Raw genomic sequence first — 16,585 nt, 5'->3', positions numbered from 1 at the left:
GTCTGCCCGCCCGGCTGCGGGCAGGATGGCGGCTACAGCATCCCCATTGTGCCCGAGGGGCCGCCGGCCCCTTCCTCTTCCTCGTCCCGCCGCCGAGCCCCGCGCTGGAGCGCCTGTGGCACAGTCTCCTGGCCGTGTCCTGCCGGGGGCGGGCAGCCCTCTCCGGAGCGCCTGAGCTCGGGCCGAGCCCCAGCACCGCGGACAGCTCCCAGAGGACTAGTGCGCCCGGCTCCCTGCCTCGGGGCCGCTGCTCATTGCTTTCCACAGCCCCGTGCTGAGTGTAGCAGCACGCTGCTCTGCCGAGGACGCCGAGGGACCTCCCCCAGGCACAGTGCTACCCGCGGCGATAGAAGAGGGTTTATCTTCAGGCTCGGAGTCTGTCTTCTGTAGATCGGGATTTACGAGCACTAATGGTGCTTGGTTACGGTGGTGCACAAATCTACAGACTCCAAGGTGCGCTACTGAGTTGGAAAGAAATCTGGGATCTGTCACGTTGGGGAAGGGTAAAAGAAGCCCTATACAACCAGCAAAACAAGCCCAAATCTTTCTACCTTCCTACAACCAACTTTACACCCCACTTCCTGACCGTGAGCGTTTCTCCTCCCTTCATTCTCCTTCCTTTGGAGGCTGTAGAATGAAGCATTTCCTTCTGGCTGTCTCAGGGTAAAAGGATACCCTGGGGGCAGCAACACACATCTGGCAGGGATTGAAGGGTTTAAATCCAGCCTCCACGGCAATCAACAATGGCCAATGAACCGGTGATTCTGAATGTGTATGATATGGTGAGTATGAAACAGTTTTGTTTATGGGGAGCAGCGAGGCTAGGTGGGAGCTTATGTGTGGAGGCAGGCATTGTACAAAGAGGAGTCCAGCACCGTTCCTCAGAGAGGATGATATCCACCCTCCTCCTGCCTTCTCTTCAAGTAGGCATGTCATGTTCTGGCTGTCAGAGATGATGCTGACCGTGGCATTTTTCTTTGAAATGTTTAGCATATTGTGCCAGACTACAGGTAAAACCATGCTAGATTTTCTGCAGAATTTTTCAGGAACAGCAGTGGGTGAGGGGAGGACTTTTTAATTTCCAGTGTCCCAGTTAAGGAAGGAGATGTAGTCACCTCTCTCTCTTTACGGGAGCCAATTGTCATTTAATTTTGAGAGATCAAGCACTGCCAGGATGCAGGAAGAGGGTCAGGATATCATCCAGGGATGAGAAGTATCTGTAGAATTGTATTAAGGATGTTGTTTCCAGGCTAATAATAATCTGGATCAATACCTCATGCATGAGATCATAGTTAATCATTGTCTCCAAAGGTTAATTTCAGTAGGAGTACGGAAAAGTCAGAACAGGTGGAGTTTCAGCATGAGGAGGAGAATAGGGACATGCTCCTTGGAAATGATTTTTTTTTTTTTTTTTGGAAGTTCATCGTGTAGCAAGTTGGTTTCCTTGCTCTCTTCTTGCTTAGAGGATTGTAGTTGGAAACTATCTGTGCTAAAAAATCAGATCTGAATCCTATCCTTGACACAAAGGCCTACAGAGAAGATGGTTTGGCTCAACCTGTTTTGCTCTCTGGCTTAACGTAGGCTTAGGATAAGCATGTTCAGATGAGGAACGTTTTGATAGTGATTTACTTCCTCTCCTACATTTGTTAATGAGCTGAAGATTAATAAATAAATACTTTCAAATCTTCCAAAAAATGTAGTGACCTTTACTATGGAAAAATCTAACTCTATGAAGCCCACTTTCTGCCTGAGCTCCATACATCTAGTCCCTTTAATGTTACTGCATACATTTGCTTTTTGTCATCAAGTGTTAACAACTTTCAACAGGAAGCCTGTAGAGTAGCGTGGGTATTCATATTGGGAAAATCCAGTCACCAAAGAGCAACGAGTAGGCTCTGGTAAATGCCACACCTCTTATTACAAAAATTAAGTGATCTTTTGTTGTCTGGAAAAGCTGGGTTATTTCTCATGGAAAGAGAGAGTAGTGAAGACTATTCAGATAGGACTGTGTCTGTATTGAAAGACCCTCTGAAAAGCACAACCAGAATAGCTTGAAGCTGCCTCTTCCAGAACTGTTGTAGGCAAAATCGACCAAGTTGGTTTAAATTCTTAAGATTTACTTTTCAGTTATTTCAGTGATACGTTCAGATGATTGGTAGCTTGAACTGTGAACTTCCCCAAGCTGTTCTTGAAGTAAGGGCTGGTAACCCAAGCATCTGGTGGCAAGTTCTTGGTAACCAGAGGCTGATATTGCAAATCTCAAAGAATTCCTAGCTAATACTTTGAAGAAGGTAAAGGGATTGTGTTGCTCTTCTGTTGTATGCACTATCTTCCTTGGAATTTTTTTTTTTACTTTGTTCTGCTGCAGGCTGTGGTCTAAACTTTCTCAGTCGCTATTGAGCTGTCCCAAATCAGTGAATGTTTTGCTACTGAGCTGAAAAAATCTGAATACTGGACAAACTTGGTCTTTGCTATTTTTTTTTAATGTCACTGACTCTGAAGATGAAGCCCATAGGAAGCTGGGGAGAAGGAACTTGCTATTTATGATCACTGTGTTTTGAGATGGAAACTTGGATGCAGCGAACTTAATTGAGGTCACCAGTTTAATTCAGACTGACTTTTGCTTCCTAGCGAGCCACAGAAACCTGCACATGTCAGTACTCCATGGGTTAAGCACAAGTGTTAATGCTCTGTACATAGGAACCATTCTATTTTTGTATAGCATATTTGGCTACCACTGAGTCACCTCCAGTTCAAATTCTACATTATGATTATTGAAGCTTCATGCTTTTCCATTGCTGCTATGATTTTAACACCATGGAGTTTGGAATGTAGCCATGCAAAATCTGCACTTTGTTACATTGTGATGGGGAATTGCGGGGGAACTGGGAAATGAACACATTTGTTTGAATGGCTGTTGGAAAACTAGTCTTGAAGAAAAAAAGACAGCTGGGGATAACAATTAACTGGATGTAAAGCTCTGCTTTGCTGACAAGAATCATGACCCCTGTATGGCATCTGGAAGCACTTACACTGCAGGAAAGCTTACCCTTAGGGCAGAAGTTCAATTATGGGCTTTGTGCAGCTATGAAATACCCACTGTATGTAGTCTCATGTATTCAAATATTATAGCCATTTATCCTTTTTACCCATTGGATAGTACTAGGCTTTAGACAGAGGAAAAAAAAAGCTTGTACTTAATAAGGTGCATTGCACAAATTACTGAAGCAGGTAAACCCATTTATTAGACTGATTTTCTTCAGCATCCAAGAACTGAGCAAAAATCACTGGGCATTCTAAGTGTTCAGAATATTGATATAAAAAGCAATTTCTTAGTCTCCCAGCATGCAGGGTGATTATACTTTGTTTACTTGTTGCTGAAGAACTTCTGCACACCTGTACTCACTTGCAAAAAGAGAGGGAGAACTTTGCAAGAGTATTTTAATGAGTATGCAGGATACTGAAGTCTAACTTAAGCATGAGCATGAACACTGAATAACAACACAGACTGGGGGCTTGATCATGGATAGATCTCTTTCCCAGTTTGAATCCATTTCTCATGTGGACTTAAGACAACCGCTGTTTGTAGACTTACTGGAAATGACTGGGTCTGATCTGATCGGTCAGTTATCACTTTACCTTTGATTGATAAAACAATTTCCCCTTCATAACTTGCAGCTCCCTTCCCTCCAACTCCCCTTAATAAGCTATTTATTGAGGATCATCTTACTCGGATCACAGGACTGATTTTCTTCAACAAGAATCTCATCCTGTTTCCTTATTGCTTTATTTTTTTCTGTCTTAGTTTGGAATAGTTGACTAAATCTTTGTAACATTAATAAATGTAACTTCTTTAAATCAAACATAAGAGTGACTGCAGATATTGCCTGAGTTTAAATCTTTAGCAAACTAGCTGAACACATTCAGCTAAAAATAGTCCATTTGGCAGAGATTCAAGCTGGGGGCTCTCATGATGTTTTCAGCTTATTTGCACAGCACATTCATGCTACCAAATTTAAAGAAAATATATTTATATCACTGCTGTCCCTCTCTTATTGCAGGTATAGTTGCCCCAAATTTCCACTGTCTTTGCAGCTGATAACTCCCAAAGCTTTCACTTTGATCTGCTGGTATTTTTGCTTATGCTTTATGCTGGTGAAAATGAGCCCCTGAGCTGTGTTGCAGAGAAGAATGAGAACCCTGGTCAGTGGGCAGTGTTGATGTAGCATCTATTTGGATGAGAAGAATGAGTCTTTTTCTCTTCCTTGTGCCACCTTTATCCTATTGACAGAAAGGCCTCAGGATACCATTGGCCTTCTTGGCCAAGAGTGCACATTTCTGGCTCACGGTCGACCTGTTGTCCTTCAGGACACCTAGATCCTTCTCTGCAGAGCTCCTTTCTAGCAGGTCAGCCCCTCACTTGTACTGGTGCATGCAGTTATTCTTTCCCAGATGGAGAACTTGCCCTTGTTGAACCTCATAAGGTTCCCATCAACCCAACTCTCCAGCCTGCCTAGTGTGTCAGCCAGTCCTCCCAGCTTTGTATCATCAGCAAACTTGCTGAGAGTGCATTCTGTCCCTTCACCCAGGTCTGTTGAAAATGCTAAACAAGACCGGACTCAGTACAGTCCCCTTGGGGACACTGCCCTCTTGGGACCACTGCTATAGGCCTCCAGCTTGACTGGCTGCTGATCACAACCTTCTGAGCTCTGCCAGTCAGCCAGTTCTTAGTCCACCTCACTGTCTTCTTATTTGGCCCATGCTTCCTAAGTTTATCAATGAGGATATTATATGAGACAGTGTCAAAAGCCCTGCTGAGGTCAAGGAATCCTCCTTGACCATAAGAAAATTACATTCAGTTCACTGTGACCACAGCTCTTAGTATTAGCCAGATGGGCTGAGATCCTACCTGCAGAGTGAGGGCTGAGGAAACACTATGAGGGTGGCAAAGTAGCTCCCTTACTCTCTGCAAATATCTCTGGTGAACAAGCTGTGGTACTAAATGGTGACAGTACAGTTGCTTGTGCACAAGTCCTAGCCTGTGTTTTTTGTACCCTCTGTCCTATTGCCAGGGAATGTGTGTATGTGTGGCAGGGCAGAGGCTTTGCAAGAGAGTGCCCTTGCTACAGAGAGAATGATGGGAGTAGAAGGTGAGGGCTGACCTGGATTGACCTTTCTGTTAGTGATATTGCAACGTTTCATCGGGGTTGAGTAGGTCTATCGCTCTCCTTAGAAGAAGTGAAGCAGTTCTAGCTGTACCACAGGGAACACGGACCATGCTCTGTATAGCTAATCAGCTTCTGGTCTCCCAGCAGAAGCTGATCGCAGCCTGTGAGTGATTCAGGTGGGGAGAAAAGCTTTGAAGAGTTTGCTTATTTCTGACTTTATAAATGCCTTTCAGCTTGCTTAAAGAACAAGGTCTGGCAGGATAATGCAGTACCAGGTAGGGAGGATTCTCAGACAAGCAGCTTGTGGTGGGGAAGCCTGTACGTGGTGTTGTTCTACAGCAGACACTGAGATAGCGTGAGAGTTGGATTTTGTATAATTTATGTACTCTGAAAAGAGAGGACAGGCCAGTGATCTGTGAGGAAAGGCATAAAGCTGGAGGCTCTGTTTGGCCACTGTACAAATGCAGAATGCTTTAGTGCTTTAAGCTAATTTCTCTCTTACAGAACAGGAGATGGGAGCTCCTTTGCTGCCCTTTCTTTTCAGCTGAAAGGCATTTTTCTTTAACATGTATTGCTTGCATCTGCTGTGGAGGCAGTTTAAAAACCAACACAATCTCACTATTCTAGCATTGCTTTTTGTTTTTCTGTGCAAGTGTGTGACTGTGGCCACTACAGTTACGTGCTTCAGGATGAAAGGAGTTAGAGGTTCCTTGTATTTCCAGCTTCAGTACATAAGGAGTCCTTGAATCTATTTTAGAAGCGGCAGCATGATTGCAAGCAGAACACTTCATTCTCTGGTGTGAATGTTTTAAGCACTGACTAGATCACAGAACATTTTATTATCTCTCTGTTTGGAGGAAAGAGTAAGTCTAGTTTCTCAGATAAATGTCAACATATTTCTGATTACTGTAAGTAGAAGTCTTGGATGCTTTCAGCTCGTTTAGCCAGGCAGGAGAGAATTCCTTTCGTAGGTGGTGGTCCTGCTTCTTGCACTACTCACTAGTGGTGAGCAGCTATGTGTAGAGAAATGCAGCATCACCTAACTGTTTCTAAGAAAACAAATAGAAAAGGGATCTTTTTCATCAAATAGCTTGATAGATGTAGTGTTTCCTGGTGTGATGTGCTGAAGAGATACTCTAAGTTAATGCAGCAACTTGTGGTCTTGAAAGGTGAAGTGATATAGTCAGTGGGATCTCTTCTTTCTCTTTCCCCTTCATATATTGGCCAGATAATTAATTTATCAAACAGAGAACAGAATGCTAAATATTGCCTTCAGGAGATTTTAGTTAAATTCTGGCAACTCCTGATATATTAAAAAAAGAAAAATGTTGTTCTGAAACAAAAACACTACTTATTAAAACACACTAAATGAAATGTTTTGACTTTTAAAAAAAATGTTTGCATATCCTCTGGCCGAAAGTATTTGTCAAATCTGAATCGCTTCCATTCTCAGAAACACATTATTCGCTGAAGTTTGCCTTCTTGGAAAAACTTGGTAGGGGTACGATATCTTTATTTTTTCTGTGACCACTCTCAAAGCTCATAGGAATTCCCTCTTCCATGAATGAGCTCTGGCTTAGGAAGCTCTGCAGTGTCTTATTTTCTTCACAGGTTTCTTATGAAGTAAATTTAAAGGTAAATCTTTAAATTGCTGAATGACAAAGGAAACATTATGGTCTTGGGATTTTACTTTATTTCTGACTCCATTTAAACAGAACCTTGATCTTTTGTCTACAAATCATATCACATAGAGCATACTGTGTAACAAGACAGAATGGTGAGATAACAGTTGCCTGGTGTCTAGTAGTATGTTTCCCTACAGTGGTGTAAAATATGCCCTACATAAGTGCTAAGCTGTTTCTTTTTCTGCAAATAATTGAACTTGCCACTAGTCACAAGCAGCAGCGAGAGGGGAGGACCAGGTGGATCTCAAATGCTTGTTTTCCTTTCCTTCCTGGGGTGGAAGGTGGCTTTTTGTGGCCTTTTGTGCTAGCCCCCTTATGGGACTGGGTTTAGACTGTTTAACTGTACTTGTATTGTGTAATAGGGCTTGGGTTCACAGTAAGCCAGGTAAATTATCCCCTGCAAAGTCTGTAATGGCAATAATCATACTAAGATACTAGTTGTTATGGGTCCAGCAAAATCTCTGGGAAAACTCTTGGTTAGAAACCAGAGGCTGATAGACCAATACTGAGTGAGGGAAAGCAGATAGTAGAGAAAGTTGCTGAAATTGGATGTTAGCAGAATCCTTAGCTCGAGGTATGAGAGACTACTTTACCTCTCTTGGATGCAACATTTCCTGGTGCAAGTGTCTCTGGCTTTAAAAGCGTATAGTTTGAGTGCTTTAGCAAATTTACTGGCAGTAGATTCAAATCTTCAAATAAGTCAAAGCTCTAGCTGAGCAGCCTGGCAGTGGGTGAAGATGGGGGAAATCTAGGCTTTCTTTCTGCTTTTCTCCCAGGCTGCATCAATTCAATTAGAGTGATGACAGGCTGACCACAGGCAGGCCAGGCACGGAGTGGGATTTCTGCCTTGCTCTGCCTGAGAATTGGAGAAGAAGGAGAAGAAAGGTAGTTTGGTGGTGCAGATCACGGATGTAGTCAGTGTCTGATTCAACCATGCGAGAAAAATGATGACATGGAGATAGACATCCTTTCTCTCTTGCATCTTTGGAGAGAGGAAGTTGGAGAGAGAGAGATGAAGAGATGAAGCAGCTAACACTAATCTGCAGTTGAGTTTAGCAGTTCAAGAAGGACCCAAAGTGCAACTTCTTATCTAAAGCAATTAAGAAGCTGTGGAGTAAGTGGCAGAGCCTGGGTTAATAAGTCCAGTGATGAAGTGTGCCCATTTATGCATGATAAACGGGGTTTTGTTGTCTTAGCAACAGCCTGAAGATTTTGTCCATCAGGGAACAGCCTGTTTTGATGTTGTCAGGGTGACAGGCTGGCTTACCTGTCCATGTTATTGCTAAGCTTCTCCAGCACTGCAATCCTGAAGCTGACGATTTGTGGATGAGATGTTTTATGAGCTCAGTCTCCTGACTGTATCTTTCTACTGTACATGTAGTATCTCCAGCTACAGCATTCACCCCATTAGCAGCTCATTGGTCTTGTTGCCCCATGAACTGACTTGAATTGATTCAGTGAGGATAATGTGAGAATTCTCACTTCTGTTAGTCTTATATGCACTAGGGAAAACTGCTATACTACAGGCTCTCCTTTACTTCAGCGCTGGCAGTATAAGAAACCTTGATGAGAAAGGAGAGCTGAAGAAAGGCTAATGCAGTATGAAAAACGTGTGAGTTCTGCTTCTGGAGTAAAGCCTCACAGGTCCTCTTGTAAGGCTCTTACGGCAGTTCTTAGAGGTGCCAATCTGACTTAGTATCTCTAAAGTCATTTCAGTTCCTGAAGAGGCAGGATTTGTCTTGTTTATGGGCAGGATTTTAGGTGTAAGGTCAGTTCTAACTTGGAGATACAAAAAACTTCTGTTGCTGCTGCAATTTTTGTCCTTTAACCTCATCTATGGGCAAGGTCACAATCAGCTAACCTGTCTTCTGAGCATGGTTCTGAGCAACTCTGAGAGACCTGATTGCTTACCCTTGTGAAATTGTGTGAAAGCTGGTGACTAGTGAATTTTCTCTGGTGCTTTTTGTGGTTTCCTCAAACATCAAAGTAGGTTTCTGTTAGAACATGGCACTTTTGGCAGCAAGGTTTAGCCTCTGGCTCATTACGCTGTCAAGGTTGTTAATGTCCTCTTATTTTAAAATAAATCTTAGTATTGTTAAAAGTTGATGGGTTGACAGTACAGGAGACTGTCACTCTTAACCAAAAAGACCTGCTCTGCCTGTAGCAAAGCAGACCCTTCTGCCTCTTGTGCTTCTTCTGTAGTTTATAAGTTTGAGCCACTCTGGTGCCAGGGCTCAGCTGGCCATCTAGCTTCCCATTGAGATGGCCCCTGAGGATCAATTAGACATGCAACGGGGGCTTCTGCTGCAGAGCTGAGCACCAGTGACTGAAACAGAACCACTAAGATGGAACAGCTGTCAGATGTGTTTCTAAAGGTGATGGTGGGCAGCTAGGTATATATGTGTGCATTAGTGAGATGGACTGAACTTCTTTGGTTGTTCTAAGACCCTAAGATGCTTTATTGACTTGGGTTGTGCTTATGTAATTCTTTGTTTTGGTCTCTCTTGTTCCTGTTGTTATGTCAAGATGATGTAGCTGAAGCTGGAGAGGGGAGTAGGAAATCAATCAGTATGTTAGATCTATATTTCTGCTGGGAACTACTGCCTTTCACAAGCTGACACAAATTTTTTGGTGGGATGGGGGGAAGAAATTCAATGTTATTCTGTCTAAACACTGGATGTTCTTGAGTGTGAAAGGTCTAGGGGGTGGAAACAACCCATTACTTCAGAGCTTTATCAAATAATCATTATCAAATAATCAGCGAGATTTCTCTTCTCAGGGCAAAATATGAGGCTACTTCCTAAGAGTGGAAGATTTGTCTTAATTTGTAGATCAGTTTTTCAGTGTTGAATATTAAGGTGTGTGGAAAAGCAATGGTAAGAGGAAAAGAAATGCTGTTGTCTACCAATTGATTTTAGATGGGCAGGGATGCTTATTTACATAAGGGATTGGCAGATGCTAGAAATGCTGAAAGCATTTCAGCCAGTTTAATAAGTGCCTTCATCATGTGGGTCAACACAGAGGTCAGCTACCATGTGGATACTGATGGGTTCACATCTCTCTGGGAGGTGGAGGATCTGGCACTGTGAAAGCTCTGTTGGTAACCTGCTTTGCTTAAACTTCAACCCTGGATCTGTTACTATGTTTCACCTCTAGTCTTAAATCAACAGGGAACTCCTCAATATCTTCTACTAGTTATCAACTGGATGTTGATGTAAGAAAAGGTTCCTAGGCACTGATTGCTACCCAGGGGTTAGAATGCATGAGGACCCCAGTGGTGAGTTATTGGTGGCCTTTTCTATAGGTTAGCTTTCTGTAGGTGCATGATGCAGGAAGACTTGAGTGTTTCTAGACATCTGTTCTTGATCTTATGTGTCTTTCACTTTTTGAGACTACTTGGAGCAGATGACCTTGTACTTGCCCTGTTTGTCATCTTCTTCCAGCTCTGAATTTGCCTGATGAATGTCAGATATAGCAGAAAGAAAAGATCAAGAAGTTAAGAGTGGAACTAGCCTGATAAGTCATTCTCTCTATTGTTAACATGTACTCTTGGGTGGCTTGTAGGACAAACCTCAGCACACTTCTAGTTGGATGAAATTTGGGCTGTAGGTATTTCCAGATGGTGCTGAGGTGCTTTCTTAGCCAAGCATTTACATGGAAAATGAAGGGCTCCGTTTACTTGTCTAAGCATAGGCACTGGGGCAATTTTAGGATATCAGCCTGATGTCTGATTTCCCCTCAATGAAGGTCCAGGTCTCTTCTCTCATCGATTCTGTAATTCCCATAATCATCAATCTTGTTGACGTGCCTGGTGTATTTTGGAGCATTGCAGATGGCATAATATTGTTGATAGTTTCTGACATAACCATTAGATGTGTACTGGGGAAGAATCAGTGGTATTTCTGCATTTGATTACTATCATCTAGTGTGCTGATTCATCTAGAGTGACAGAGACCTGGTTAAAGTCCCTGAGGGAGTCAAACAAACTGCCCCTTCATGAAGGTCTGCCACAGAAGCAGACGGCAGGACACTCAGGATCTGGTCATTCTGGGCCTGCTGTGTCAAAACGTGTAATATTTGTTTGAAATATTCCTTTAGTGAAGAGTAGATGTTTCTAGTGGGAGCAAGCTGCTCCAGGAGGGTGTCTAGGCTGGATCCATGTTATGGCATTATTCGTACTTGTTCTCTGGTCCAGTGAATGTGTATTTTATATAAGAAGGGATCTTTCATTTGCTTCCTGTGACAGGGAACTACTGTGAACTACTTTACCATGAGATGCTGAGAAAACTCAACTCCAGATACACTATGAGAGTATGGTCAAGTTGCTTCCTTCTGAATCCCCTCTAGCAGGCTGGAGAGGTTAGGAATTTGGCCTGTGTCCTCCTAAACAAGTGCCTGCACTCATTGTTATCGGTTAGAAGCAGAAAGCACTTGTTACTCCGTGTAAATAGAGGCCAACTGTACTCCTATGGCTTTATTTCCATTCAAGACGTTCTCAGACTGAAGTCCGGCTTTGTTTGCTGACTCCTTAGATGACTGCACAACTTGAGAGATCAGTTACTTATGCAGCCTCTCTTCTGAGTCTGTTGTAGCATTAAGAATACACAGGCTAATACTTCATCTTAAACTGCCCCTGTGACGAGGGCATTATGGAAAGGTGGGAAGGCAATGCTGGGTGTTTCAGAATCTGTACAGCCTGGAGCTAGAAGTGCATGTTCTGAGCTGAAATCCACCCACTGGCTTTGGCTGATCTGTCTTCAGTTCTAGTGCTCATTGTTCTTGATTGCAGTGTCATTTGCTGTGCCTTTGTTCACTCTAATTTTTATGTCTGCTTGTTATCTGAGACAGCTGGCTATCTTCTCTTTGGCAGATGTTGGAATGTGGAATGAACCAACTCCACTTCCTTCTGCTGAAGCACTGTGCCTCTTGGGCTTGCTACTGTGTAGATACTGGGGGCAAAGGTTTGAGGAAGGGAATGTACCAAACTAAAACAGAATAACTCTGGTGTAAGCCAAGTAGTAACAGATCAAAGAGAGGCAAACTATATCATTGCATTTCAAGCTCAGACCTTGGGACTAAAAGAAAAGAACTGCTATGAAACATTATTTTTTTCTAAAGCCTAATAAGCTTAAGAGAACTGTGGCTTCTCCAGAGCAAAAACTTTTTGAAGAGTAAACAAATGCAAGCCATGTGAATCCTTGCAAAATTTGCTTCTTTTTACTGTCTGTGGACAGTTCTGGCTCTTCCCTCGTGTAGATTGCTGCTGGCAGGAGATGCTGCACCTTGGTAGCCAGAGGCCTTGACAGAACAAGGCAAGTAGGCAGGATGGATGCTGGGAAAGGGAGGACAAAAAGGCAGCTGTCCCAGTCCTTGTTAGCTGGATTAGTCACATATCCTTTTGGCCTTGCAGCACTTCTGAGTGATCTTTTCCGTCCCTTGTGTCGAGGCACAGCTAATGAGAGGGACCATTTCTTCTGGGTGTTGAATCAGGGGGCAAGAGAAAAGGAGGACAGAAGGGAGACACTTATACTTCACTCCCTCACAGTATTTCTTCTTCGGCTCTATGTAACCAGTCAGCATTTGAACTTTTCATCATCCTTTACAACTCAGCCTATTTCTGAGAGGAGAGTAAGGAGCAAAATGCAATAAAACTGACCTCTTCAAAATCCTTTGCCGCAGTGAAGTTATTCTAGGAAGCTAACTGTCCATCTGCGGCCTTAAGTGCTGTTTGTTATGTGGCATGCTATTGAAATGCTCCAAGGATTCCCTTTGTAGTGTGTAATTACTTTGAGATATGCAGCTCAGCTCCTGTTGCAGCTGTTGTTTTGGATAATCTTGATACAGTTAAAGCTCTTGCTGAAAGAGAAAAAGATCAAGAAAAAAAAAAAGCAAATGGAAATTTCTAAAGTTAATGTTAAGAACAATTTAATATTCTCTAACATATCAGGTGCTTAAAAATCCTGTACTTGGTGCATCTGAACTTTTATTCTACTTCTCACACCCAGAGGACTTTGAAGCATGTTTCCAGCTGTCTGTTACTTCTCCAGAGGTCTCAGAGGTGTCTCATTAAAGCTGATGTTAAAGCCTATTGAATACATAAGGTAGCTTCTAAGGATGCATCTCATTTAGGAGAGTTGTCACCAGGAATTGGCTGAGGTCATTGCTGCTCTGATTCCCCAGTGACTGGGGTAGTGAAACTACCTTGAGAAGTGCAGGATAATACCTCCTCATGTGCTGGGAGACAAAAGGTGATGTGCCTGGAAAAGGCTGCTGACTTCCTAGGCGCATGCCAACCTTGTCACCTTCTCTCCCTATCAGGTCCCCACCCTCCTCCTGCAAAATGCAGCCTCAGCTCACAGAGCTTGCAGATGGGAGGCATCTGTCCTTGAGCTCTGTGTCTCCAGACAGTTAATTATTAATCATCACAATATCCCTTATGTCAAGCATCTGAACTGCTCATGAAGCATGGAGATGTGTTTTATCAGTCAAGTTAGTAAGGTTTCAGTGCCCTGCTGCTCATTATTTGTGATACTGTTGTTCTCTCAGAGAGCTCAAATACTGGAGGTTGGACAAAAACACCCAGAAGTAATGCTAATCTCATCTGAGCCCCACACCTGATGCCACAGTACGCCCAGAAACGTGCTAGCAGGGACAGTGTTGTAGGAACATGGAAAACGGAACAGAAAGTTAAGCTCACATCGTGGATCCTGTGGCAGTACTGGTGTTATACCATTGGGTATGTTTGGAGGTGTAATGCTACTGCAGTATAAGTATGTCGTCCTCTGTGAGTAAAAGCACGTAAATATTTGTCTCCCTTGAAAGGCGCCTAAATAACATTTAGATCTTGGGGATGCAACTAGATGCCTGTCTGCAAGATGCTGTTGTTTACCACTGCTCTAGGAACAGTGGGACACATGAGCTTGTGTGAGGCACCTGCAGTTTGTGTTCAGGTAGTAGGCTAGGTAGGAGACACTTAACAGACAGACCAGAGAACTGGCATGGAAAAAAAAGAAAGTCACTCAGCTTGTGTCAAGTTGTAGGTTGTTTCTTAAGGTTGGGAGTATTCAGATATGAGAACCTGACCTCCAGCTCCTTGTAGCTGGGACTATCCTAATTAGGAAAAGGAATGGCACCAGCATTTTATTTGTTTTTGCTTACATACACTGACACAGATCTGAAAAGAAATCAAAATCCTAACTCCTTTTCATTTATCCATTGGACAGTTTTTACAAGGGGTAAACTTGTTTCCCTCTTCTTGTTTGCAGAAAAAGCCTTTTGGACGTCATAGTGTGAGGGTTACCCAAATAAAAAGAAAGTTACTGATGTTTCCTCTTATCAGTGTGGCACAAATAACTTTACTAAATACCTTGGAGCCTGCAGCTGTTGCTAGACAAAGTGGTAGTTTTCACTAAACACCGGGTACCTGAGCTCTCTTCAAAAGTGTTCTGAAGGCTCTCAATAGCAAGAGCATTTTTCTAATAAGTTGCTTGAGCTGACAAGCAAAAACAATGTTACGCTTTCCTGCCACCATTTAAAACCCTACTGTGTGAATTCTTCAGTGTATAAGTAAAACAACTATTAAAACAGGATCATGCGTGTGTCTTACTTTTTTCTTCCACTGTGATACAATTAATGCTCAGGTTCTCAAGGATCTCCAATTCTCTTCCATCCTACCTTCTATCACAGATGCCTTCACAGAGAATGAAAGAAGTGATGGTGAATCTCACAGGATGCCTCTTTTTCTCGGTGAATTGATGATGGATTGTCACTAATTAGCGTAGCTATGGTTCAGTTTGCTTGTATTTCATTCCCTCCTAAGATATCATGATAGCAGACAAACTTGGATTTGTGTGTAGTAATAGAAGGGGAGAGATGTTTTTTTCCTCTCCAGTTCAAACATAACATCATGTTCAATGACACCGCTATGTTTTTGTGAAAAGTACAAGTGCTTTGAACATGTGGGAATAAAAGCTCTAAATAGATTGTGTAATGCTGCCAACAAAGCATGTCCTTGGACCCTAGCCGAGAACAGGAAACTCTTCTTTTTGACTAAAGCACTGGATTTTGAGAAATACCATGACTATAGTCCTAGTTGTCCCCCTCTCTCCAGTAGTCATACTTACAGCAGGGTGCTTAAATCTCTTTGCCTTGGTTTACCTCACCTGTGGGAAGGGACAGAGTGCTCTTGTTGGGGTGGGTGGAGATGACTGTGGGATGCAGAGGAGTTAAACCCAAACTGCTACTTGGAATCTGAGGTGTAACTGCTTGGCTTGGGTTGAAGGAAGGGCAGCTGGCAGCAGGGTTTCTGGGAGGTGCACTGGAGGCCTGCTGATGGACCTGCCTGACCCATGCCCAGGTGAGTGGACTCCTAGGTACCAACTCTGCTTCTACTATCTCACTGGCTGCTCCTGGCCTTCATGGGAATGGGGTGATCTCCCCTGTCTTTGCCTCCTGCCTGGGGATGTTCTTTAATCAATCAGCCCATGCACCTGCTCCTGGCCTTTGCTTTTACTGGCCATTAATTGCATAGGGCAGATGAAGTGTTTAGAGGCAGCTGCTGTTTCTGTCATTAGTGCCCAGGCTTCCTAGGAGAAAGCTGCTGGCTTTGTGACAGATGAAATCTGAATCAGAGGGAGCATTTTGTTTTAGCATGTACAGAAGGAATGGGAGAGCGAAGTAAGGAGGAGGGGAAAATGGTGCTCAGTTTGCTATTCATTTAATTATGCTAGGAAAGCCCAAACAATCTGAGGTGACAACGTGCAAATTGCAGATGTGCATGTTGCAATTCATTGGCATTGTTGCAGATGTGTGATGAGTAAGAAAATAATTCATTGCAAAGAGCCACGTGCCCTGTCTTGCTAGGACACATTAGTTCCCTGTGAGCAGTTCCGTGCTCTGGGGTTGCTGCAGATATTTTCCAGTTTAAACCAATTTTGAGTATCTCTGTGTTGCACTGTTGTTGCCGGCGCTGGAACAGGAGGGTGCCCAGGAGATCTGCTTAGCCTTTTCAACCCTGGCATGTGATCCTTTCTGTCTTCTCTGCTGTACTTTCTAGTGCTTCCCTGGAGAAGGAAAAAGCTGTTATTCTCATCCCACAGCTGAGGAGCTAGCATGCAGAGAGCGTGGCTTGTCTAATGCTTAGGTGCTGTGCTATCTCATGGGGTTTGATTCAGAGTTATGTTTGTGAGACTGTTCTTCCTTTTGTCCAACTTTGGCTGCTGAAAGTACTCGAATTTCTTTTTAAGGATTGTGACAGATGTCTCTATGCTAAGCATTTTATCGAGGCTTCCCAGTTTACTTGTGCTTTCCTTTGATGGATTTTGAATAGTTTCCAGCAGTGGAGGAGATGGTGGGGTCAAAAGCGCTCTTCCAGAGCTCATTTTTCTTAGAATGAAAGTGCAGGCTCTGTGTTGCTGTCATGATTTCCAAATTGAAAGAAAACTCCTAGGATTTCATGTTGTACTGTGACACTAACAGGATCAAAGATGGTTCTTTCCAGACCAATTAACTTATAGAACAGCTCTGGTAATATAATTCAAGAAGCTTTTCTGAAAAGATGTCACTTAATATACAGGGGTAGATGAGCAAGAGCTACAAGAATTAATGCCCCACTTTTTTTCCCATGATCCTGTCAGGCCTGTTCAGGCCTTGGACTGAAATAGAAAGAGATGAGGAGAAACAGTCAGTCCTAGTTTTACCCAATGGCTAGGCAACGGGATTTGCATGTATGTT

At 43.1% G+C, this 16,585-nt stretch overlaps 1 protein-coding gene across 1 annotated transcript in view; it reads left to right on the top strand.

The window, feature by feature from the left end:
• The first annotated feature begins 452 nt into the window (after positions 1-452).
• The window catches only part of LOC136060331 (deubiquitinase DESI2-like), a 52,550-nt gene continuing 36,417 nt past the window's right edge, over positions 453-16,585 (top strand). Inside the window, exon 1 of the mRNA XM_065754756.1 lies at positions 453-782. Within this exon, the coding sequence (XP_065610828.1) occupies positions 744-782 (39 nt within the window). The 5' untranslated portion in view covers positions 453-743. The remainder of the gene's footprint in view (positions 783-16,585) is intronic.

Source organism: Cyrtonyx montezumae, unplaced genomic scaffold (genome assembly GCF_038088225.1).
Source record: "Cyrtonyx montezumae isolate F1298 unplaced genomic scaffold, pur_monq_1.0 scaffold_10, whole genome shotgun sequence".
Classification (NCBI taxonomy): domain Eukaryota; kingdom Metazoa; phylum Chordata; class Aves; order Galliformes; family Odontophoridae; genus Cyrtonyx; species Cyrtonyx montezumae.
The sequence above is the reverse complement of the archived record's forward strand: the minus strand, read 5'-3'. Positions and strand labels throughout refer to the sequence as shown.